This window comes from Mobula birostris, chromosome 11 (genome assembly GCF_030028105.1).
Source record: "Mobula birostris isolate sMobBir1 chromosome 11, sMobBir1.hap1, whole genome shotgun sequence".
In the NCBI taxonomy this organism is placed as follows: domain Eukaryota; kingdom Metazoa; phylum Chordata; class Chondrichthyes; order Myliobatiformes; family Myliobatidae; genus Mobula; species Mobula birostris.
This window is the reverse complement of record NC_092380.1, coordinates 40,467,060-40,494,479: the sequence shown is the minus strand read 5'-3', so window position 1 is coordinate 40,494,479 and position 27,420 is coordinate 40,467,060. Positions and strand designations below refer to the sequence as shown.

The 27,420-nt window shown below is 53.9% G+C and overlaps 1 protein-coding gene across 1 annotated transcript in view; it reads left to right on the top strand.

The window, feature by feature from the left end:
- Positions 1–559: 559 nt before the first annotated feature.
- Positions 560–27,420, top strand: part of mybpc3 (myosin binding protein C3) — a 142,594-nt gene continuing 115,733 nt past the window's right edge. Inside the window, exons 1-4 of the mRNA XM_072272119.1 lie at positions 560–788; positions 1,293–1,559; positions 3,773–4,003; positions 4,148–4,296. Coding sequence (XP_072128220.1) covers positions 767–788; positions 1,293–1,559; positions 3,773–4,003; positions 4,148–4,296 — 669 coding nt within the window. The 5' untranslated portion in view covers positions 560–766. The remainder of the gene's footprint in view (positions 789–1,292; positions 1,560–3,772; positions 4,004–4,147; positions 4,297–27,420) is intronic.

Here is a 27,420-nt window from a genome sequence, read left to right as displayed (position 1 = left end):
CCCAGGTCACTCCTCCAGCAGGAGTTGATATGTTTCCTTTCAACCTTTCAAAGCACTTCGTCACAGTGGATGTAAGCACTACTGGAGGATAATCATTGAGGCAGGTTGCCACATTCTTCTTGGGCACCAGTATGATTGAAACCTGCCTGTACTTCAATCTGCTAAAGTGGGAGGTTGAAAAAGTCCATAAACACTCCAGCCAGTTGATTAGCACAGGTCTTCAGAATTTGTCCAGATACACCATTTGGGCCAGATGCTATCTGTGGATTCACCCTCCTAACTCCAACACACTATACCCAAGGCTGTGTCTCCATAGAAGTCCATGGCCCAAATCTGGAAAAAGGAATTAACAGGTGGGCCGAATGGCCTGTTTCTGTACGAAAAGATTCCTTCTGCCTACCCCTGCTCTTTAATTGTCTGCATCTGTGATTTATCTCCGTCCCGCGTCCCTGAGACTATTTCCGTCTCTGTTTCTCCGCTTAATGCTGCCTGCAACTTATCTCTGGTTTGCTGACATACCATGACGTGTGTAGTCTTCACTTTAAATGTCCCTGAGTGAGACCCCAAGGTTATTGTGCGCGGAGATCGCCAAAGGAGGGCGAGACATCAAGGGTCCAGGGCGTTGGAGATCAGACCCCGGGCGCTAAGAGCTATCTGGACGTCGGGGTCGTGGAGTAACAAGACACCGGGAAATCAGGCTCCTTTCACCGGGCACCAGGACACCGGACATCAGGACACAAGGATCCAAAGGGAGAACAAGCACAGGATGCCAGAACCTGGGAGAAAAGGTGGGTGAGGGTGGTGTGGATCAGCGAGTGTGTGTGGGTGAGGGGTTGCTGTGTGGGGAAGGTGAGCGTCCGGGATCGGGGAGGGGTCCTGGAGAGAGGGGAGGAGGTAGGAGAACTGGGAGCTCCCTCCGCTCCCACTAACTGGTCAGCGGTAGCAGAAGGGAAATCGCCCCTTGTATGTCGCCGGAGCGCTACAACCCTCAGAACCACCGCAACTTCGAAGCCCCTGGCTGGAGACGGCAGTGCGGCCCCAGTGTGCGGGTGAGGAGGTGGGAGCGCGGGGTATCGACAGGTCTGGGTGGGATTGTAGCCGGGATAGAGGTGAGTAGGTGAAGTGTGCTTGAGGTGGGGTGTGGGGGATAAGTGGTATGCATAGAGTGGGGTGTAGTCTGGATGGGATACGGTGTGGCGGGTTGAGACGCTGGGGTTCCTCACTCGAGACTCTCAAAGTGTCTCCTGCCGAGCTCCCCCTCTCACAACCCTCACTCCTCACCCTACTCACAGCCTCCTCGTTTATCAAGAAGCCCCGGAGTATGGTGCTGAGCGCGGGCAGCGACGCCATCTTCGTGGCGGAGACGGAGAAGGGGATATCCAAGGTGAGGTGGCAGCGGGATGGGGTGGACCTGGTGTCCAGCGACAGGTGGACTATCTCGGCCGAGGAGAACCGGCATACGCTGACCATCCACAGGGTCTCCAGCCTCGACGCTAAAATCTACGCAGTGATCGCAGGCAGCTCCAAGGTCAAGTTCGAGCTGAAGGTGACAGAGCCAGGTCAGTGGCGTGGGAGTGAAGAGGTGGGGTGGGCGGGGTGACCTCTCTGCGAAAGGGCAGGATGACCTTCCTCTCTCCCTGACCAGCCATCTCGACCGACTTCAACCCTGGTGACGGAGCCTGCCTGCTGGGCTCGGTCACGGAACTCGTCCCAGTCCCAAACTCGTCACAGTACGGACTTTTCGCACTGTTAAGAATCCGTAAAAACGTCAATGTGACGTCGAGGAGATTCCCTGGATAACAAAGAAACATTTCCGAAAAAAGTTTGCAAAAAAAAATTCTCAGATGGTGAGGAAGACAAACTCTCTGACACACACTCTGGTCCCTGGAAGAGGAGTGAAATGCCCCCGGTGTCAATCCCTCCCCAGCTTCTCTCCATGGGATGTACAGAATCAGAGACCAAAGAGGTCTATCTATCCAGCTCCGCAGGGCTGAGGCTCAGCAAGTGGAGCAGGTGAGCTTCCTGGGTCTTGTTCGTGGGCTGGAGGGGAAGACACGCTGTTGTGGAACTGTAGGTTAAAGCCTCCCTGTCCCTGCCTCCTCGGCCCCTCCCCCTCCTGTTTCCCATTCCAGCAGCCTGGTCTTGTCCTCCTTTATCATTGGTAAAGTCCCCACACCAGTCAGCACTGAAATATTTCCCTGGATATACTGCCATCCCAGGCAATGGTCCCAGCATTGACCTGGAACGTCAGAGCTGTCCTCTCCACTCCTCTGTGCTCCTCAAACAAGTCAAGACCACATTAACCCATCTTGTGGCCACACAGCAAATAACCTGGACCCTGGATCAGATCCCAACTATCACATCCTGAGGCAAAGCTTCCCTACCCCTGGTACCTGACAGTCCAGGCCCACATTAGGAGTTAAACAGACAGCTGCAGCTTCCCTTGGAAATTCCTTGCATCCTTTAATCTTGACACCCCCCTCTGTGTAATGATGCAAGTGGGACAGGGAATCTTGGAGTCATTGAGTGAGCTGGCCATCTGCATCTCCCTCCATCAACCACACTCCCCAACACCTGATGACGGGGCTGAGCTATTAACAGGCATTGTTTGATCTATGAATAACCCGCGACTGGGCTGCATTCTGGCACATGCTGTTCATCATCATCCCCTTGTCAAGAACTGCTTCCCAGAACAGCCATGCATTCCAGCCGTCTGTTCTCCCTCCCCTCTACTCCCCGCCAAGTTGTCCCCATTCCTTTAGCAACTAGTTCATCTTCTGGAAGTTATTATTAAATCTGCTTTCAGCAGCCCTTTCAAGAACACATTCCAGCTGGTGGTCCAGAACTAGGTTCCTTATCTCACTGCTCCCTTTGCTGGTTTGAATTCCCAGGTCCCTGTAACTACACTGTTCCCCCTTTAATAAGGATTTTGTGCTATGAAAACATTAACCAGACAAGCTGCTGTCTCATAGCTCCAGTGACATGGGGTTCATGGGGTTAATGTTTGCACCTTCTCCCTGTTATCCCATGGGTTTCCTCTGGGTGTTCCGGTTTCCTCGCACATCTTAAAGACATATGTCTTAAAGACATATCCCTTTGCCTCCACAGATGTTGCCTGAACTGCTCAGATCCTCCAGCAATTTGCTTGCTGCTCCGGTTGACACTATCTTCAATCCCTTATGTCTCCAGAATAAAATGTGACCGATCTAGGATGGGAGCAACTGGTTGCTGATGGCTGGCACAGACTGAAGGTGTCAAATGACACCTTCCATGCCCTATGACTATGGTCTCCATGAGGTTCTCTTTCCTGAGGACAAGCCCTGTCCTTCCCCTGAGTTGGAGTGGAACTCACAAAGCTACTGGAAAAGTTGGGAAGGCTGTTTTATAATAAACCCAGGTTCCTCTGAACATCAACATCAATTTTATAGTTTAGAAAGTACTCTGCTGTTTCCCTCCTTGACCCTGTATTATCCTCTACCGGCCACATCCTTTCCCCTTACAGCTACCCCCAGGTCTTCTACACCTCCCAACAGCCCAATGTCCGGAGGTCATGACCTCACAAGCTCCATGGCCTTCCTGCTGTGGAAATATCTTACTCACAGGAAACCGATCAAACTGTTTGTGGAGGCACTTTCTGCCAAGTTACCTGGTTACCAGGCACCTGGCTGTTTCACTCCTGGTTGTTTGGTGCCTGGAAAGTTGGCAGAGAGGAGATTGCCCCAACTGAGAGACCCCAGTGGAAGGGACTCACAACTCTTCCATTCCTCTGCAGAGACCATTCCCGGAGGACCCAGTGAGCAGAAGGTCAGTGGCGAGGCGGCATCAGGGGATCTGAGAGGAGAGAAAGTTCCAGAAGCTCAGAGTGTTGTAGAGGGCCCACAGGAAAATAGAATGGAGCAGATTCTGACTCCTGTGGCCCAGGAAACTGGGAATGACAGGTCAAAGCCGGCAGCAGCCGATAGCCTGTTCGTAGAGAAGCCGCAGTCCGGAACAGTGACAGTTGGTAAGTAATTATGACTTTCATTCCAGAGACAGATTTAACCTCCTGCTCCCACACTCACTGCCTAGTTAGGTCACATCCAGTGCAGATAGGAGGGGCAGGACCATGACTGGCACTGATAAGTCTTGTGCTGTTCCTATTGCTCAGGTTCGGACATTACATTTGTCACCAGGGTGATGAGCACCAACATCCTGAAGAAACCCAACATCAAGTGGTTCAAAGGCAAGTGGATGGACCTTGCCAGCAAAACTGGAGCCCACCTGCAGCTGAAGGAATCATACGATCGCAATAGCAAGGTATAAAACAGTAATTCCTCCCCACCCTGGTCTCTGGTGAACAGTAACACGTCCCCACCCCGGACACTGATGAATAGCAGCACGTCCCCACCCCAGTCTCTGGTGAATAGTAACACGTCACACCCCGGACTATGGTGAACGGTAACACGTCCCCACCGCGGTCTTCGCTGAACAGTAACGCCTCCCCACCCCGGTCTCTGGTGAATAGTAACACGTCCCCACCCCAGTCTCTGGTGAACAGTAACACGTACCCACCCCGGACACTTATGAATAGTAACACGCCCCCACCCGAGTCTCTGGTGAATAGTAACACGTCCCCACCCCGGTCTTTGGTGAACAGTAACACGTCCCCACCCTGGACACTGATGAATAGTAACACGTCCCCACCCCGGTTTCAGGTGAACAGTAACACCTCCCCACCCCAGACTCTGCTGAACAGTAACACCTCCCCACCCCGGTTTCAGGTGAACAGTTACACGTCCCCACCACAGACTCTGGTGAACAGTAAAACGTCCCCACCGTGGACACTGATGAAGAGTAACACGTCCCCACCCCAGTCTCTGGTGAATAGTAACACGTCACACCCCGGTCTATGGTGAACGGTAACACGTCCCCACCGCGGTCTTCGCTGAACAGTAACGCCTCCCCACCCCGGTCTCTGGTGAACAGTAACACGTCCCCACCCCGGTCTCTGGTGAACAGTAACTCCTTCCCACCCCGGTCTCTGATGAACAGTAACACGTCCCAACCCCGGACACAGATGAATAGTAACAAGTTTCTACCCCAGTCTCTGGTGAACAGTTACCCGTCCCCACGCTGGTCTCTGCTGAACAGTTACATGTCCCCACCCCAGCCTCTGGTGAACAATAACACATCCCCACCCCAGTCTCTGGTGAAAATTTACACATCCCCACCCCAGACACTGATGAATAGCAGCACGTCCCCCCCCCAGTCTATGGTGAATACTAACATGTCCCCACCACGGTCTCTGGTAAAACAGTAGCACATCCCTACCCCGGTCTCTGGTGAACAGTTACACGTCCCCACCCCAGTCTCTGGTGAACAGTAACACCTCCCCACCCCGGTCTCTGGTGAACAGTAATTCCTCCCCACCCTGGTCTCTGGTGAACAATAACACATCCCCACACTGGTCTCTGGTGAACAGTAACACGTCCCCACCCCGGACACTGATGAATAGCAGCACGTCCCCACCCCAGTCTCTGGTGAATAGTAACACGTCACACCCCGGTCTATGGTGAACGGTAACACATACCCACCCCGGACACTTATGAATAGTAACACGCCCCCACCCGAGTCTCTGGTGAATAGTAACACGTCCCCACCCCGGTCTTTGGTGAACAGTAACACGTCCCCACCCTGGACACTGATGAATAGTAACACATCCCCACCCCGGTCTCTGGTGAACAGTAACACGTCCCCACCCCGGTTTCAGGTGAACAGTTACACGTCCCCACACTGGTCTCTGGTGAACAGTTACATGTCCCCACCCCGAACTCTGGTGAACAGTAACACATCCCCACACCTGTCTCTGGTGAACAGTAACACGTTCCCACATGGGTCTCAGGTGAACAGCTACACGCCCCAACCCCAGCCTCTGGTGAACAATAACACATCCCCACCCCAGTCTCTGGTGAACAGTTACACATCCCCACCCCAGCCTCTGGTGAACAATAACACATCCCCACCCCAGTCTCTGGTGAACATTTACACATCCCCACCCCGCACACTGATGAATAGCAGCACGTCCCCCCCCCCAGTCTCTGGTGAATAGTAACACGTCCCCACCACGGTCTCTGGTGAACAGTAACACGTCTCTACCCCGGACTCTGATGAGTAGTAACACTTCCCCACCCCAGTCTCTGGTGAATACTAACGCGTCCCCACTCCGGTACTGGTGAACAGTAACACGTCCCCACCCCAGACTCTGGTGAATAGTAACACGTCCCCACCCCGACTCTGGTGAACAGTAACTCCTCCCCACACTGGTCTCTGGTGAACAGTAACACGTCCCCACCCCTGTCTCTGGTGAACAGTTAGACGTCCCCACCAAGGTCTCTGGTGAACAGTTATATGTCCCCACCCCGGTCTCTGGTGAACAGTAACACTACCCCACCCCGGTTTCAGGTGAACAGCTACACGTCCTCACCCCAGGCTCTGGTGAATAGTAACGCGTCCCCACCCTGGTACTGGTGAATAGTAACACGTCCCCACCCCAGTCTCTGGTGAATAGTAACACCACCCCACCCCGGACACAGATGAAAAGTAACACGTCCCCACCCCAGTCTCTGGTGAACAGTTACACGTCTCCACCACATCCTCTGGTGAACAATAACACGTCCCCAACCCAGTCTCTGGTGAACAATAACACGTCCCCAACCCAACTCTGGTGGACAGTAACAGCTCCCCATCCTGGTCTCTGGTGAACAGTGACACGTCCCCACTCTGGTCTCTAGTGAACAGTTACACGTCCCCTCCCTGGACTCTGGTGAACAGTAACACGTTCCCACCCCAGTCTGTGGTGAATAGTAAGATGTCACCACACCGATCTCTGGTGAACAGTAACACGTCCCCACCCCGGACACGAAGGAGGAGTAACACATCCCCACCCCGGTCTCTAGTGAACCATAACGCCTCCCCACCCCAGTCTCTGGTGAACAGTAACACATCCCCACCCCAGTCTCTGCTAAACAGTAACATGTCCCCAACCCGCTCTCTGGTGAACAGTAACTCCTCCCCACACCTGTCTCTGGTGATCAGTAATACGTCCCCACATGGGTCTCAGGTGAACAGCTACACGCCCCAACCCCAGCTTCTGGTGAACAATAACACATCCCCACCCCAGTCTCTGGTGAACAGTTACACATCCCCACCCCAGTCCCTGGTGAACAATAACACTTCCCCATCACGGTATCAGATGAACAGTTATACGTCCTCACACCAGGCTCTGGTGAACAGTAACACGTCCCCACCCCGGTCTCTGGTGAACAGTTATACGTCCCCACCCAGGTCTCTAGTGAACAGTTACATGTCCCCACCCCGGTCTCTGGTGAACAGTAACACCATCCCACCCCGGACACAGATGAAAAGTAACACATCCCCACCCCTGTCTCTGGTGAAAAATAACACTACCCCACCCTGGTTTCAGGTGAACAGTTACACGTCCCCACACTGGTCTCTGGTGAACAGTTACATGTCCCCATCCCGAACTCTGATGAACAGTAACACATCCCCACACCTGTCTCTGGTGATCAGTAATATGTCCCCACATGGGTCTCAGGTGAACAGCTACACGCCCCAACCCCAGCCTCTGGTGAACAATAACACATCCCCACCCCAGTCTCTGGTGAACAGTTACACATCCCCACCCCAGCCTCTGGTGAACAATAACACATCCCCACCCCAGTCTCTGGTGAACATTTACACATCCCCACCCCGCACACTGATGAATAGCAGCACGTCCCCCCCCCAGTCTCTGGTGAATAGTAACACGTCCCCACCACGGTCTCTGGTGAACAGTAACACGTCTCTACCCCGGACTCTGATGAGTAGTAACACTTCCCCACCCCAGTCTCTGGTGAATAGTAACGCGTCCCCACTCCGGTACTGGTGAACAGTAACACGTCCCCACCCCAGACTCTGGTGAATAGTAACACGTCCCCACCCCGACTCTGGTGGACAGTTAGACGTCCCCACCAAGGTCTCTGGTGAACAGTTATATGTCCCCACCCCGGTCTCTGGTGAACAGTAAAACTACCCCACCCCGGTTTCAGGTGAACAGCTACATGTCCCCACCCCAGACTCTGGTGAACAGTTACATGTCCCCACCCCGACTCTGGTGAACAATAACACATCCCCACACTGGTCTCTGGTGAACAGTAACACGTCCCCACCCCGGTTTCAGGTGAACAGCTACATGTCCCCACCCCTGTCTCTGGTGAACAGTAACACGTCCCCACCCCTGTCTCTGGTGAACAATAACACTTCCCCATCACGGTATCAGGCGAACAGTTACACGTCCTCACCCCAGGCTCTGGTGAATAGTAACGCGTCCCCACCCTGGTACTGGTGAATAGTAACACGTCCCCACCCAAGTCTCTGGTGAACAGTCAGATGTCCCCACCCCGACTCTGGTGGACAGTAACTGCTCCCCATCCTGGTCTCTGGTGAACTGTAACACGTCCCCACCCTGGTCTCTGGTGAACAGTTACACGTCCCCTCCCCGGACTCTGGTGAACAGTAACATGTCCCCACCCCAGCCTCTGGTGAAAAATAACACATCCCCACCCCAGCCTCTGGTGAAAAATAACACATCCCCACCCCAGTCTCTGGTGAACAGTTACAAATCCCCACCCCGGACACTGATGAATAGCAGCACGTCCCCACCCTAGTTTCAGCTGATCAGTAACACGTCCCCACCCCTGTCTCTGGTGAACAGCAACACATCCCCACCCCAGTCCCTGGTGAACAATAACACTTCCCCATCACGGTATCAGATGAACAGTTATACGTCCTCACACCAGGCTCTGGTGAACAGTAACACGTCCCCACCCCAATCTCTGGTGAACAGTTATACGTCCCCACCCAGGTCTCTAGTGAACAGTTACATGTCCCCACCCCAGACTCTGGTGAACAGTAACACCATCCCACCCCGGACACAGATGAAAAGTAACACATCCCCACCCCTGTCTCTGGTGAAAAATAACACTACCCCACCCTGGTTTCAGGTGAACAGTTACACGTCCCCACACTGGTCTCTGGTGAACAGTTACATGTCCCCACCCCGAACTCTGATGAACAGTAACACATCCCCACACCTGTCTCTGGTGATCAGTAATATGTCCCCACATGGGTCTCAGGTGAACAGCTACACGCCCCAACCCCAGCCTCTGGTGAACAATAACACATCCCCACCCCAGTCCCTGGTGAACAATAACACTTCCCCATCACGGTATCAGATGAACAGTTATACGTCCTCACACCAGGCTCTGGTGAACAGTAACACGTCCCCACCCCGATCTCTGGTGAACAGTTATACGTCCCCACCCAGGTCTCTAGTGAACAGTTACATGTCCCCACCCCAGACTCTGGTGAACAGTAACACCATCCCACCCCGGACACAGATGAAAAGTAACACATCCCCACCCCTGTCTCTGGTGAAAAATAACACTACCCCACCCCTGTCTCTGGTGAACAGCAACACATCCCCACCCCAGTCCCTGGTGAACAATAACACTTCCCCATCACGGTATCAGATGAACAGTTATACGTCCTCACACCAGGCTCTGGTGAACAGTAACACGTCCCCACCCCGATCTCTGCTGAACAGTTATACGTCCCCACCCAGGTCTCTAGTGAACAGTTACATGTCCCCACCCCAGACTCTGGTGAACAGTAACACCATCCCACCCCGGACACAGATGAAAAGTAACACATCCCCACCCCTGTCTCTGGTGAAAAATAACACTACCCCACCCTGGTTTCAGGTGAACAGTTACACGTCCCCACACTGGTCTCTGGTGAACAGTTACATGTCCCCACCCCGAACTCTGATGAACAGTAACACATCCCCACACCTGTCTCTGGTGATCAGTAATATGTCCCCACATGGGTCTCAGGTGAACAGCTACACGCCCCAACCCCAGCCTCTGGTGAACAATAACACATCCCCACCCCAGTCTCTGGTGAACAGTTACACATCCCCACCCCAGCCTCTGGTGAACAATAACACATCCCCACCCCAGTCTCTGGTGAACATTTACACATCCCCACCCCGCACACTGATGAATAGCAGCACGTCCCCCCCCCAGTCTCTGGTGAATAGTAACACGTCCCCACCACGGTCTCTGGTGAACAGTAACACGTCTCTACCCCGGACTCTGATGAGTAGTAACACTTCCCCACCCCAGTCTCTGGTGAATAGTAACGCGTCCCCACTCCGGTACTGGTGAACAGTAACACGTCCCCACCCCAGACTCTGGTGAATAGTAACACGTCCCCACCCCGACTCTGGTGGACAGTTAGACGTCCCCACCAAGGTCTCTGGTGAACAGTTATACGTCCCCACCCCTGTCTCTGGTGAACAGTAAAACTACCCCACCCCGGTTTCAGGTGAACAGCTACATGTCCCCACCCCAGACTCTGGTGAACAGTTACATGTCCCCACCCCGACTCTGGTGAACAATAACACATCCCCACACTGGTCTCTGGTGAACAGTAACACGTCCCCACCCCGGTTTCAGGTGAACAGCTACATGTCCCCACCCCTGTCTCTGGTGAACAGTAACACGTCCCCACCCCTGTCTCTGGTGAACAATAACACTTCCCCATCACGGTATCAGGCGAACAGTTACACGTCCTCACCCCAGGCTCTGGTGAATAGTAACGCGTCCCCACCCTGGTACTGGTGAATAGTAACACGTCCCCACCCAAGTCTCTGGTGAACAGTCAGATGTCCCCACCCCGACTCTGGTGGACAGTAACTGCTCCCCATCCTGGTCTCTGGTGAACTGTAACACGTCCCCACCCTGGTCTCTGGTGAACAGTTACACGTCCCCTCCCCGGACTCTGGTGAACAGTAACATGTCCCCACCCCAGCCTCTGGTGAAAAATAACACATCCCCACCCCAGCCTCTGGTGAAAAATAACACATCCCCACCCCAGTCTCTGGTGAACAGTTACAAATCCCCACCCCGGACACTGATGAATAGCAGCACGTCCCCACCCTAGTTTCAGCTGATCAGTAACACGTCCCCACCCCTGTCTCTGGTGAACAGCAACACATCCCCACCCCAGTCCCTGGTGAACAATAACACTTCCCCATCACGGTATCAGATGAACAGTTATACGTCCTCACACCAGGCTCTGGTGAACAGTAACACGTCCCCACCCCAATCTCTGGTGAACAGTTATACGTCCCCACCCAGGTCTCTAGTGAACAGTTACATGTCCCCACCCCAGACTCTGGTGAACAGTAACACCATCCCACCCCGGACACAGATGAAAAGTAACACATCCCCACCCCTGTCTCTGGTGAAAAATAACACTACCCCACCCTGGTTTCAGGTGAACAGTTACACGTCCCCACACTGGTCTCTGGTGAACAGTTACATGTCCCCACCCCGAACTCTGATGAACAGTAACACATCCCCACACCTGTCTCTGGTGATCAGTAATATGTCCCCACATGGGTCTCAGGTGAACAGCTACACGCCCCAACCCCAGCCTCTGGTGAACAATAACACATCCCCACCCCAGTCCCTGGTGAACAATAACACTTCCCCATCACGGTATCAGATGAACAGTTATACGTCCTCACACCAGGCTCTGGTGAACAGTAACACGTCCCCACCCCGATCTCTGGTGAACAGTTATACGTCCCCACCCAGGTCTCTAGTGAACAGTTACATGTCCCCACCCCAGACTCTGGTGAACAGTAACACCATCCCACCCCGGACACAGATGAAAAGTAACACATCCCCACCCCTGTCTCTGGTGAAAAATAACACTACCCCACCCCTGTCTCTGGTGAACAGCAACACATCCCCACCCCAGTCCCTGGTGAACAATAACACTTCCCCATCACGGTATCAGATGAACAGTTATACGTCCTCACACCAGGCTCTGGTGAACAGTAACACGTCCCCACCCCGATCTCTGCTGAACAGTTATACGTCCCCACCCAGGTCTCTAGTGAACAGTTACATGTCCCCACCCCAGACTCTGGTGAACAGTAACACCATCCCACCCCGGACACAGATGAAAAGTAACACATCCCCACCCCTGTCTCTGGTGAAAAATAACACTACCCCACCCTGGTTTCAGGTGAACAGTTACACGTCCCCACACTGGTCTCTGGTGAACAGTTACATGTCCCCACCCCGAACTCTGATGAACAGTAACACATCCCCACACCTGTCTCTGGTGATCAGTAATATGTCCCCACATGGGTCTCAGGTGAACAGCTACACGCCCCAACCCCAGCCTCTGGTGAACAATAACACATCCCCACCCCAGTCTCTGGTGAACAGTTACACATCCCCACCCCAGCCTCTGGTGAACAATAACACATCCCCACCCCAGTCTCTGGTGAACATTTACACATCCCCACCCCGCACACTGATGAATAGCAGCACGTCCCCCCCCCAGTCTCTGGTGAATAGTAACACGTCCCCACCACGGTCTCTGGTGAACAGTAACACGTCTCTACCCCGGACTCTGATGAGTAGTAACACTTCCCCACCCCAGTCTCTGGTGAATAGTAACGCGTCCCCACTCCGGTACTGGTGAACAGTAACACGTCCCCACCCCAGACTCTGGTGAATAGTAACACGTCCCCACCCCGACTCTGGTGGACAGTAACTCCTCCCCACACTGGTCTCTGGTGAACAGTAACACGTCCCCACCCCTGTCTCTGGTGAACAGTTAGACGTCCCCACCAAGGTCTCTGGTGAACAGTATTATGTCCCCACCCCGGTCTCTGGTGAACAGTAACACTACCCCACCCCGGTTTCAGGTGAACAGCTACATGTCCCCACCCCAGACTCTGGTGAACAGTTACATGTCCCAACCCTGACTCTGGTGAACAATAACACATCCCCACACTGGTTCTGGTGAACAGTAACACGTCCCCACCCCTGTCTCTGGTGAACAATAACACTTCCCCATCACGGTATCAGGCGAACAGTTACACGTCCTCACCCCATGCTCTGGTGAATAGTAACACGTCCCCACCCCGACTCTGGTGGACAGTAACTGCTCCCCATCCTGGTCTCTGGTGAACAGTTACACGTCCCCTCCCCGGACTCTGGTGAACAGTAACACGTCCCCACCCCAGCCTCTGGTGAAAAATAACACATCCCCACCCCAGTCTCTGGTGAACAGTTACAAATCCCCACCCCGGACACTGATGAATAGCAGCACGTCCCCACCCTAGTTTCAGCTGATCAGTAACACGTCCCCACCACTGTCTCTGGTGAACAGCAACACATCCCCACCCCAGTCCCTGGTGAACAATAACACTTCCCCATCACGGTATCAGATGAACAGTTATACGTCCTCACACCAGGCTCTGGTGAACAGTAACACGTCCCCACCCCGGTCTCTGGTGAACAGTTACACGTCCCCACACCAGTTTCAGGTGAACAGTTACACGTCCCCACCCAGGTCTCTGGTGAACAGTTACATGTCCCCACCCCAGACTCTGATGAACAGTAACACATCCCCACCCCGGTCTCTGGTGATCAGTAATATGTCCCCACATGGGTCTCAGGTGAACAGCTACACGCCCCAACCCCAGCCTCTGGTGAACAATAACACATCCCCACCCCTGTCTCTGGTGAACAGTTACACATCCCCACCCCGGACACTGATGAATAGCAGCACGTCCCCCCCCCCAGTCTCTGGTGAACAATAACACATCCCCACCCCAGTCTCTGGTGAACAATAACACATCCCCACCCCAGTCTCTGCTGAACAGTTACACATCCCCACCCCGGACACTGATGAATAGCAGCACGTCCCCACCCTCGTCTCAGCTGATCAGTAACACGTCCCCACCCCAGTCTCTGGTGAACACTAACACGTACCCACCCCTGTCTCTGGTGAACAGTAACACTTCCCCATCACGGTCTCTGGTGAACAGTTACACGTCTCCACCCCAGACTCTGGTGAACAGTAACATGTCCCCACTCCGGTCTCTGATGAACAGTTACACGTCCCCACCCAAGTCTCTAGTGCACAGTTACATTTCCCCACCCTGGTCTCTGGTGAACAGTAACAAGTCCCCACCCCAGTCTCTGGTGAACAGTATCACCACCCCACCCCGGTTTCATGTGAACAGTTACACGTCCCCACCCCGATCTCTGGTGAACAGTTATATGTCCCCACCCCGGACACTGCTGAACAGTAACACGTCCCCACCACATCCTCTGGTGAACAATAACACGTCCCCACCCCAGTCCCTGGTGAACAGTAACACCACCCCACCCCGGTTACAGGTGAACAGTTACACGTCCCCACACTGGTCTCTGGTGAACTGTAACACATCCCCACCCTGGTCTCTGGTGAACAGTTACACATCCCCACCCCAGACACTGATGAATAGCAATACGTCCCCACCCCAGTCTCAGGTGAATAGTAACACGTCCCCACCACGGTCTCTGGTGAATAGTAACACGTCCCTACCCCGACTATGGTGAACAATAACACATCCCCACACTGGTCTCTGGTGAACAGTTACACGTCCCCACCAAGGTCTCTGGTGAACAGTTATATGTCCCCACCCAGGTCTCTGGTGAACAGTTATATGTCCCCACCCCGGTCTCTGGTGAACAGTAACACTACCCCACCCCGGTTTCAGGTGAACAGCTACATGTCCCCACCCCAGACTCTTGTGAACAGTAACACGTCCCCACCCCGACTCTGGTGAACAATAATACATCCCCACACTGGTCTCTGGTGAACAGTAACACGTACCCACCCCTGTCTCTGGTGAACAGTAACACGTTCCCACCCCAGTCCCTGGTGAACAATAACACTTCCCCATCACGGTATCAGGCGAACAGTTACACGTCCTCACCCCAGGCTCTGGTGAATAGTAACACGTCCCCACCCAAGTCTCTGGTGAACAGTAACACGTCCCCACCCCGACTCTGGTGGACAGTAACTGCTCCCCATCCTGGTCTCTGGTGAACTGTAACACGTCCCCACCCTGGTCTCTGGTGAACAGTTACACGTCCCCTCCCCGGACTCTGGTGAACAGTAACACGTCCCCACCCCAGCCTCTGGTGAAAAATAACACATCCCCACCCCAGTCTCTGGTGAACAGTTACAAATCCCCACCCCGGACACTGATGAATAGCAGCACGTCCCCACCCTAGTTTCAGCTGATCAGTAACACATCCCCACCCCTGTCTCTGGTGAACAGCAACACATCCCCACCCCAGTCCCTGGTGAACAATAACACTTCCCCATCACGGTATCAGATGAACAGTTATACGTCCTCACACCAGGCTCTGGTGAACATTTACACCACCCCACACCAGTTTCAGGTGAACAGTTACATGTCCCCACCCCAGTCTCTGGTGAACAGTAACACGTCCCCACCCCGGTCTCTGGTGAACATTTACACCACCCCACACCAGTTTCAGGTGAACAGTTACATGTCCCCACCCCAGACTCTGGTGAACAGTAACATGTCCCCACCCCAGTCTCTGGTGATCAGTAATACGTCCCCACATGGGTCTCAGGTGAACAGATACACGCCCCAACCCCAGCCTCTGGTGAACAATAACACGTCCCCACCCCAGCCTCTGGTGAACAATAACACATCCCCACCCCAGTCTCTGGTGAACAGTGACACATCCCCACCCCGGACACTGATGAATAGCAGCACGTCCGCACCCTAGTTTCAGCTGATCAGTAACACGTCCCCACCCCTGTCTCTGGTGAACAGTAACACGTACCCACCCCAGTCTCTGGTGAACACTAACACGTACCCACCCCTGTCTCTGGTGAACAGTAACACTTCCCCATCACGGTCTCTGGTGAACAGTTACACGTCTCCACCCCAGACTCTGGTGAACAGTAACACGTCCCCACCCCGGTCTCTGGTGAACAGTTACACATCCCCACCCAAGTCTCTAGTGCACAGTTACATTTCCCCACCCTGGTCTCTGGTGAACAGTAACAAGTCCCCACCCCAGTCTCTGGTGAACAGTATCACCACCCCACCCCGGTTTCATGTGAACAGTTACACGTCCCCACCCCGATCTCTGGTGAACAGTTATATGTCCCCACCCCGGACACTGCTGAACAGTAACACGTCCCCACCACATCCTCTGGTGAACAATAACACGTCCCCACCTCAGTCCCTGGTGAACAGTAACACCACCCCACCCCGGTTTCAGGTGAACAGTTACACGTCCCCACACTGGTCTCTGGTGAACTGTAACACATCCCCACACTGGTCTCTGGTGAACAGTTACACATCCCCACCCCAGACACTGATGAATAGCAATACGTCCCCACCCCAGTCTCAGGTGAATAGTAACACGTCCCCACCACGGTCTCTGGTGAATATTAACATGTCCCTACCCCGATCTCTGGCGAACACTTACACATCCCCACCCCAGTCTCTGGTGAACAGTAACACGTCCCCACCCCGGACTTTGGTGAACAGTAACATGTCCCCACCCTGGACACTGATGAATAGTAACACAACCCCACACCGGTCTCTAGTGAACCGTAACGCCTCCCCACCCTTGTCTCTGGTGAACAGTAAGACGTCCCCACTCCGGTCTCTGGTGAACAGTAATTCCTCACCACCCCGGTCTCTGGTGAATAGTAATATGTCCCCACCACGGTCTCTGGTGAACAGTAACACGTCCCCACCCCGGTTTCAGGTGAACAGTTACACGTCCCCACCCGAAACACTGATGAATACTAACACATCCCCGCCCCAGACTCTGGTGAATAGTAACACATCACACCCCGGTCTCTGGTGAACAGTAACACTTCCCCACCACGGTCTCTGTGTTATCAGTAAAACGTTCCCCACCCCGGACACTGATGAATAGTAACACGTCCCCACCCCAGTCTCTGGTGAACAGTAACACCACCCCACCCCGGACACAGATGAAAAGTAACACGTCCCTACCCCTGTCTCTGGTGAACAGTTACACGTCTCCACCCCAGACTCTGGTGAACAGTAACATGTCCCCACTCCGGTCTCTGGTGAACAGTTACACGTCCCCACCCAAGTCTCTAGTGCACAGTTACATTTCCCCACCCTGGTCTCTGGTGAACAGTAACAAGTCCCCAACCCAGTCTCTGGTGAACAATAACACGTCCCCAACCCAGTCTCTGGTGAACAGTAACACATCCCCACCCCGGTCTCTGGTGAACTATAACACGTCCCCACACCTGTCTCTGGTGATCAGTAACACGTCCCCACCCGGGTCTCAGGTGAACAATTACACGCCCCCACCTCAGCCTCTTGTGAACCATAACACATCCCCACCCCAGTCTCTGGTGAATAGTAACACGTCCCCACCACGGCCTTTGTTGAACAGTAACTCCTCCCCACCTCGGTTTCTGGTGAAGAGTTACACATCCCCACCCCGGGCTCTAGTGAATTGTAACACGTCCCCACCACACTCTCTGGTGAACAGTTACACATCCCCACCCCGGACACGATGAATAGCAGCACGTCCCCACCCCGGTCTCTGGTGAATAGTAACATGTCCCCACCACGGTCTCTGGTGGACAGTAATTCCTCCCCACCCTGGACTCTGGTGAACAGTTACACATCACCACCCTGGACACGGATGAATAGCAGCACATCCCCACCCCAGTCTCTGGTGAGTAGTAACACGTCCCCACCCCAGTCTCTGGTGAACAGTAACACGTCCCCACCCCGGTCTCTGGTGAACAGTTACATGTCCCCACCCCGGTCTCTGGTGAACAGTAACACTACCCCACCCCGCTTTCAGGTGAACAGTTACATGTCCCCACCCCAGACTCTTGTGAACAGTAACACATCCCCACCCCAGCCTCTGGTGAACAATAACACATCCCCACCCCAGTCTCTGCTGAACAGTTACACATCCCCACCCCGGACACTGATGAATAGCAGCACCTCCCTCCCCCCCAGTCTCTGGTGAATAGTAACACGTCCCCACCACGGTCTCTGGTGAACAGTAACACGTACCCACCCCAGCCTCTGGTGAACAATAACACATCCCCACCCCAGTCTCTGGTGAACAGTTACACATCCCCACCCCGGACACTGATGAATAGCAGCACCTCCCTCCCCCCCAGTCTCTGGTGAATAGTAACACGTCCCCACCACGGTCTCTGGTGAACAGTAACACGTACCCACCCCTGTCTCTGGTGAACAGTAACACATCCCCACCCCAGCCTCTGGTGAACAGTTACAAATCCCTACCCCGGACACCGATGAATAAACAGCACGTCAACACCCTCGTCTCAGCTGATCAGTAACACGTCCCCACCCCAGTCTCAGGTGAACAGTAACACATCCCCACACCTGTCTCTGGTGATCAGTAATACGTTCCCACATGGGTCTCAGGTGAACAGCTACATGCCCCAACCCCAGCTTCTGGTGAACAATAAGACATCCCCACCCCGACACTGATGAATAGCAGCACGCCCCCCCCCCAGTCTCTGGTGAATAGTAACACGTCCCCACCCCGGACTCTGATGAGTAGTAACACTTCCCCACACCAGTCTCTGGTGAATAGTAACGCGTCCCCACCCCGGTACTGGTGAACAGTAACATGTCCCCACCCGAGTCTCTGGTGAGCAGTAACACGTCCCCACCCCGACTCTGGTGGACAGTAACTGCTCCCCATCCTGGTCTCTGGTGAACAGTGAAACGATCCCACCCTGGTCTCTGGTGAACAGTTACACGTCCCCTCCCCGGACTCTGGTGAACAATAACACATCCCCACCCCAGTCTGTGGTGAATAGTAAGATGTCACCACACCGATCTCTGGTGAACAGTAACACGTCCCCACCCCGGACACTGATGAGGAGTAACACATCCCCACCCCGGTCTCTAGTGAACCGTAACGCCTCCCCACCCCAGTCTCTGGTGAACAGTAACACATCCCCACCCCAGTCTCTGCTAAACAGTAACATGTCCCCAACCCGCTCTCTGATGAACAGTAACACATCCCCACACCTGTCTCTGGTGATCAATAATACGTCCCCACATGGGTCTCAGGTGAACAGCTACACGCCCCAACCCCAGCCTCTGGTGAACAGTAACACGTCCCCACCCCTGTCTCTGGTGAACAGTTAGACGTCCCCACCAAGGTCTCTGGTGAACAGTTATATGTCCCCACCCCGGTCTCTGGTGAACAGTAACACTACCCCACCCCGGTTTCAGGTGAACAGCTACATGTCCCCACCCCAGACTCTGGTGAACAGTTACATGTCCCCACCCCGACTCTGGTGAACAATAACACATCCCCACACTGGTCTCTGGTGAACAGTAACACGTCCCCACCCCGGTTTCAGGTGAACAGCTACATGTCCCCACCCCTGTCTCTGGTGAACAGTAACACGTCCCCACCCCTGTCTCTGGTGAACAATAACACTTCCCCATCACGGTATCAGGCGAACAGTTACACGTCCTCACCCCAGGCTCTGGTGAATAGTAACGCGTCCCCACCCTGGTACTGGTGAATAGTAACACGTCCCCACCCAAGTCTCTGGTGAACAGTCAGATGTCCCCACCCCGACTCTGGTGGACAGTAACTGCTCCCCATCCTGGTCTCTGGTGAACTGTAACACGTCCCCACCCTGGTCTCTGGTGAACAGTTACACGTCCCCTCCCCGGACTCTGGTGAACAGTAACATGTCCCCACCCCAGCCTCTGGTGAAAAATAACACATCCCCACCCCAGCCTCTGGTGAAAAATAACACATCCCCACCCCAGTCTCTGGTGAACAGTTACAAATCCCCACCCCGGACACTGATGAATAGCAGCACGTCCCCACCCTAGTTTCAGCTGATCAGTAACACGTCCCCACCCCTGTCTCTGGTGAACAGCAACACATCCCCACCCCAGTCCCTGGTGAACAATAACACTTCCCCATCACGGTATCAGATGAACAGTTATACGTCCTCACACCAGGCTCTGGTGAACAGTAACACGTCCCCACCCCAATCTCTGGTGAACAGTTATACGTCCCCACCCAGGTCTCTAGTGAACAGTTACATGTCCCCACCCCAGACTCTGGTGAACAGTAACACCATCCCACCCCGGACACAGATGAAAAGTAACACATCCCCACCCCTGTCTCTGGTGAAAAATAACACTACCCCACCCTGGTTTCAGGTGAACAGTTACACGTCCCCACACTGGTCTCTGGTGAACAGTTACATGTCCCCACCCCGAACTCTGATGAACAGTAACACATCCCCACACCTGTCTCTGGTGATCAGTAATATGTCCCCACATGGGTCTCAGGTGAACAGCTACACGCCCCAACCCCAGCCTCTGGTGAACAATAACACATCCCCACCCCAGTCTCTGGTGAACAGTTACACATCCCCACGCCAGCCTCTGGTGAACAATAACACATCCCCACCCCAGTCTCTGGTGAACATTTACACATCCCCACCCCGCACACTGATGAATAGCAGCACGTCCCCCCCCCAGTCTCTGGTGAATAGCAACACGTCCCCACCACGGTCTCTGGTGAACAGTAACACGTCTCTACCCCGGACTCTGATGAGTAGTAACACTTCCCCACCCCAGTCTCTGGTGAATAGTAACTCCTCCCCACACTGGTCTCTGATGAACAGTAACACGTCCCCACCCCTGTCTCTGGTGAACAGTTAGACGTCCCCACCAAGGTCTCTGGTGAACAGTTATATGTCCCCACCCCGGTCTCTGGTGAACAGTAACACTACCCCACCCCGGTTTCAGGTGAACAGCTACATGTCCCCACCCCAGACTCTGGTGAACAGTTACATGTCCCCACCCCGACTCTGGTGAACAATAACACATCCCCACACTGGTCTCTGGTGAACAGTAACACGTCCCCACCCCTGTCTCTGGTGAACAATAACACTTCCCCATCACGGTATCAGGCGAACAGTTACACGTCCTCACCCCAGGCTCTGGTGAATAGTAACACGTCCCCACCCAAGTCTCTGGTGAACAGTAACACGTCCCCACCCCGACTCTGGTGGACAGTAACTGCTCCCCATCCTGGTCTCTGGTGAACAGTTACACGTACCCACCCCTGTCTCTGGTGAACAGTAACACTTCCCCATCACGGTCTCTGGTGAACAGTTACACGTCTCCACCCCAGACTCTGGTGAACAGTAACACGTCCCCACCCCGGTCTCTGGTGAACAGTTACACATCCCCACCCAAGTCTCTAGTGCACAGTTACATTTCCCCACCCTGGTCTCTGGTGAACAGTAACAAGTCCCCACCCCAGTCTCTGGTGAACAGTATCACCACCCCACCCCGGTTTCATGTGAACAGTTACACGTCCCCACCCCGATCTCTGGTGAACAGTTATATGTCCCCACCCCGGACACTGCTGAACAGTAACACGTCCCCACCACATCCTCTGGTGAACAATAACACGTCCCCACCTCAGTCCCTGGTGAACAGTAACACCACCCCACCCCGGTTTCAGGTGAACAGTTACACGTCCCCACACTGGTCTCTGGTGAACTGTAACACATCCCCACACTGGTCTCTGGTGAACAGTTACACATCCCCACCCCAGACACTGATGAATAGCAATACGTCCCCACCCCAGTCTCAGGTGAATAGTAACACGTCCCCACCACGGTCTCTGGTGAATATTAACATGTCCCTACCCCGATCTCTGGCGAACACTTACACATCCCCACCCCAGTCTCTGGTGAACAGTAACACGTCCCCACCCCGGACTTTGGTGAACAGTAACATGTCCCCACCCTGGACACTGATGAATAGTAACACAACCCCACACCGGTCTCTAGTGAACCGTAACGCCTCCCCACCCTTGTCTCTGGTGAACAGTAAGACGTCCCCACTCCGGTCTCTGGTGAACAGTAATTCCTCACCACCCCGGTCTCTGGTGAATAGTAACATGTCCCCACCATGGTCTCTGGTGAACAGTAACACGTCCCCACCCCGGTTTCAGGTGAACAGTTACACGTCCCCACCCGAAACACTGATGAATACTAACACATCCCCGCCCCAGACTCTGGTGAATAGTAACACATCACACCCCGGTCTCTGGTGAACAGTAACACTTCCCCACCACGGTCTCTGTGTTATCAGTAAAACGTTCCCCACCCCGGACACTGATGAATAGTAACACGTCCCCACCCCAGTCTCTGGTGAACAGTAACACCACCCCACCCCGGACACAGATGAAAAGTAACACGTCCCTACCCCTGTCTCTGGTGAACAGTTACACGTCTCCACCCCAGACTCTGGTGAACAGTAACATGTCCCCACTCCGGTCTCTGGTGAACAGTTACACGTCCCCACCCAAGTCTCTAGTGCACAGTTACATTTCCCCACCCTGGTCTCTGGTGAACAGTAACAAGTCCCCAACCCAGTCTCTGGTGAACAATAACACGTCCCCAACCCAGTCTCTGGTGAACAGTAACACATCCCCACCCCGGTCTCTGGTGAACTATAACACGTCCCCACACCTGTCTCTGGTGATCAGTAACACGTCCCCACCCGGGTCTCAGGTGAACAATTACACGCCCCCACCTCAGCCTCTTGTGAACCATAACACATCCCCACCCCAGTCTCTGGTGAATAGTAACACGTCCCCACCACGGCCTTTGTTGAACAGTAACTCCTCCCCACCTCGGTTTCTGGTGAAGAGTTACACATCCCCACCCCGGGCTCTAGTGAATTGTAACACGTCCCCACCACACTCTCTGGTGAACAGTTACACATCCCCACCCCGGACACGATGAATAGCAGCACGTCCCCACCCCGGTCTCTGGTGAATAGTAACATGTCCCCACCACGGTCTCTGGTGGACAGTAATTCCTCCCCACCCTGGACTCTGGTGAACAGTTACACATCACCACCCTGGACACGGATGAATAGCAGCACATCCCCACCCCAGTCTCTGGTGAGTAGTAACACGTCCCCACCCCAGTCTCTGGTGAACAGTAACACGTCCCCACCCCGGTCTCTGGTGAACAGTTACATGTCCCCACCCCGGTCTCTGGTGAACAGTAACACTACCCCACCCCGCTTTCAGGTGAACAGTTACATGTCCCCACCCCAGACTCTTGTGAACAGTAACACATCCCCACCCCAGCCTCTGGTGAACAATAACACATCCCCACCCCAGTCTCTGCTGAACAGTTACACATCCCCACCCCGGACACTGATGAATAGCAGCACCTCCCTCCCCCCCAGTCTCTGGTGAATAGTAACACGTCCCCACCACGGTCTCTGGTGAACAGTAACACGTACCCACCCCAGCCTCTGGTGAACAATAACACATCCCCACCCCAGTCTCTGGTGAACAGTTACACATCCCCACCCCGGACACTGATGAATAGCAGCACCTCCCTCCCCCCCAGTCTCTGGTGAATAGTAACACGTCCCCACCACGGTCTCTGGTGAACAGTAACACGTACCCACCCCTGTCTCTGGTGAACAGTAACACATCCCCACCCCAGCCTCTGGTGAACAGTTACAAATCCCTACCCCGGACACCGATGAATAGCAGCACGTCAACACCCTCGTCTCAGCTGATCAGTAACACGTCCCCACCCCAGTCTCAGGTGAACAGTAACACATCCCCACACCTGTCTCTGGTGATCAGTAATACGTTCCCACATGGGTCTCAGGTGAACAGCTACACGCCCCAACCCCAGCTTCTGGTGAACAATAAGACATCCCCACCCCGACACTGATGAATAGCAGCACGCCCCCCCCCCAGTCTCTGGTGAATAGTAACACGTCCCCACCCCGGACTCTGATGAGTAGTAACACTTCCCCACACCAGTTTCAGGTGAACAGTTACACGTCCCCACCCAGGTCTCTGGTGAACAGTTACATGTCCCCACCCCAGACTCTGATGAACAGTAACACATCCCCACCCCGGTCTCTGGTGATCAGTAATATGTCCCCACATGGGTCTCAGGTGAACAGCTACACGCCCCAACCCCAGCCTCTGGTGAACAATAACACATCCCCACCCCTGTCTCTGGTGAACAGTTACACATCCCCACCCCGGACACTGATGAATAGCAGCACGTCCCCCCCCCCAGTCTCTGGTGAACAATAACACATCCCCACCCCAGTCTCTGGTGAACAATAACACATCCCCACCCCAGTCTCTGCTGAACAGTTACACATCCCCACCCCGGACACTGATGAATAGCAGCACGTCCCCACCCTCGTCTCAGCTGATCAGTAACACGTCCCCATCCCAGTCTCTGGTGAACACTAACACGTACCCACCCCTGTCTCTGGTGAACAGTAACACTTCCCCATCACGGTCTCTGGTGAACAGTTACACGTCTCCACCCCAGACTCTGGTGAACAGTAACATGTCCCCACTCCGGTCTCTGATGAACAGTTACACGTCCCCACCCAAGTCTCTAGTGCACAGTTACATTTCCCCACCCTGGTCTCTGGTGAACAGTAACAAGTCCCCACCCCAGTCTCTGGTGAACAGTATCACCACCCCACCCCGGTTTCATGTGAACAGTTACACGTCCCCACCCCGATCTCTGGTGAACAGTTATATGTCCCCACCCCGGACACTGCTGAACAGTAACACGTCCCCACCACATCCTCTGGTGAACAATAACACGTCCCCACCCCAGTCCCTGGTGAACAGTAACACCACCCCACCCCGGTTACAGGTGAACAGTTACACGTCCCCACACTGGTCTCTGGTGAACTGTAACACATCCCCACCCTGGTCTCTGGTGAACAGTTACACATCCCCACCCCAGACACTGATAAATAGCAATACGTCCCCACCCCAGTCTCAGGTGAATAGTAACACGTCCCCACCACGGTCTCTGGTGAATAGTAACACGTCCCTACCCCGACTATGGTGAACAATAACACATCCCCACACTGGTCTCTGGTGAACAGTTACACGTCCCCACCAAGGTCTCTGGTGAACAGTTATATGTCCCCACCCAGGTCTCTGGTGAACAGTTATATGTCCCCACCCCGGTCTCTGGTGAACAGTAACACTACCCCACCCCGGTTTCAGGTGAACAGCTACATGTCCCCACCCCAGACTCTGGTGAACAGTAACACGTCCCCACCCCGACTCTGGTGAACAATAACACATCCCCACACTGGTCTCTGGTGAACAGTAACACGTACCCACCCCTGTCTCTGGTGAACAGTAACACGTTCCCACCCCAGTCCCTGGTGAACAATAACACTTCCCCATCACGGTATCAGGCGAACAGTTACACGTCCTCACCCCAGGCTCTGGTGAATAGTAACACGTCCCCACCCAAGTCTCTGGTGAACAGTAACACGTCCCCACCCCGACTCTGGTGGACAGTAACTGCTCCCCATCCTGGTCTCTGGTGAACTGTAACACGTCCCCACCCTGGTCTCTGGTGAACAGTTACACGTCCCCTCCCCGGACTCTGGTGAACAGTAACACGTCCCCACCCCAGCCTCTGGTGAAAAATAACACATCCCCACCCCAGTCTCTGGTGAACAGTTACAAATCCCCACCCCGGACACTGATGAATAGCAGCACGTCCCCACCCTAGTTTCAGCTGATCAGTAACACATCCCCACCCCTGTCTCTGGTGAACAGCAACACATCCCCACCCCAGTCCCTGGTGAACAATAACACTTCCCCATCACGGTATCAGATGAACAGTTATACGTCCTCACACCAGGCTCTGGTGAACAGTAACACGTCCCCACCCCGATCTCTGGTGAACATTTACACCACCCCACACCAGTTTCAGGTGAACAGTTACATGTCCCCACCCCAGTCTCTGGTGAACAGTTACACATCCCCACCCAAGTCTCTAGTGCACAGTTACATTTCCCCACCCTGGTCTCTGGTGAACAGTAACAAGTCCCCACCCCAGTCTCTGGTGAACAGTATCACCACCCCACCCCGGTTTCATGTGAACAGTTACACGTCCCCACCCCGATCTCTGGTGAACAGTTATATGTCCCCACCCCGGACACTGCTGAACAGTAACACGTCCCCACCACATCCTCTGGTGAACAATAACACGTCCCCACCTCAGTCCCTGGTGAACAGTAACACCACCCCACCCCGGTTTCAGGTGAACAGTTACACGTCCCCACACTGGTCTCTGGTGAACTGTAACACATCCCCACACTGGTCTCTGGTGAACAGTTACACATCCCCACCCCAGACACTGATGAATAGCAATACGTCCCCACCCCAGTCTCAGGTGAATAGTAACACGTCCCCACCACGGTCTCTGGTGAATATTAACATGTCCCTACCCCGATCTCTGGCGAACACTTACACATCCCCACCCCAGTCTCTGGTGAACAGTAACACGTCCCCACCCCGGACTTTGGTGAACAGTAACATGTCCCCACCCTGGACACTGATGAATAGGTGGATCAGCCATTTAGGATTGAGTTGAAGAAACTTTCTTCACTAAGGGAAATATGAGTTTTTTTAGAATTTGAAAACTGTATATGATTGATACTGATCACTTTTATTTGTTTTGGACAAAAAGGCAATCAAGAGATATGGAGAAAATGTGAGGTATTACAAAAGTCTGCAATGATTATTTTTGAATGGTGGTGTGTGCTTCCAGAACCAGATGGCCTATTTCTTGTTTTCATTTCAATAACTATTCATTTATTGTGCCTTTTTTAAGACATCACACCCCGGTCTCTGGTGAACAGTAACACTTCCCCACCACGGTCTCTGTGTTATCAGTAAAACGTTCCCCACCCCGGACACTGATGAATAGTAACACGTCCCCACCCCAGTCTCTGGTGAACAGTAACACCACCCCACCCCGGACACAGATGAAAAGTAACACGTCCCTACCCCTGTCTCTGGTGAACAGTTACACGTCTCCACCCCAGACTCTGGTGAACAGTAACATGTCCCCACTCCGGTCTCTGGTGAACAGTTACACGTCCCCACCCAAGTCTCTAGTGCACAGTTACATTTCCCCACCCTGGTCTCTGGTGAACAGTAAACAAGTCCCCAACCCAGTCTCTGGTGAACAATAACACGTCCCCAACCCAGTCTCTGGTGAACAGTAACACATCCCCACCCCGGTCTCTGGTGAACTATAACACTCCCCACACCTGTCTCTGGTGATCAGTAACACGTCCCCACCCGGGTCTCAGGTGAACAATTACACGCCCCCACCTCAGCCTCTTGTGAACCATAACACATCCCCACCCCAGTCTCTGGTGAATAGTAACACGTCCCCACCACGGCCTTTGTTGAACAGTAACTCCTCCCCACCTCGGTTTCTGGTGAAGAGTTACACATCCCCACCCCGGGCTCTAGTGAATTGTAACACGTCCCCACCACACTCTCTGGTGAACAGTTACACATCCCCACCCCGGACACGATGAATAGCAGC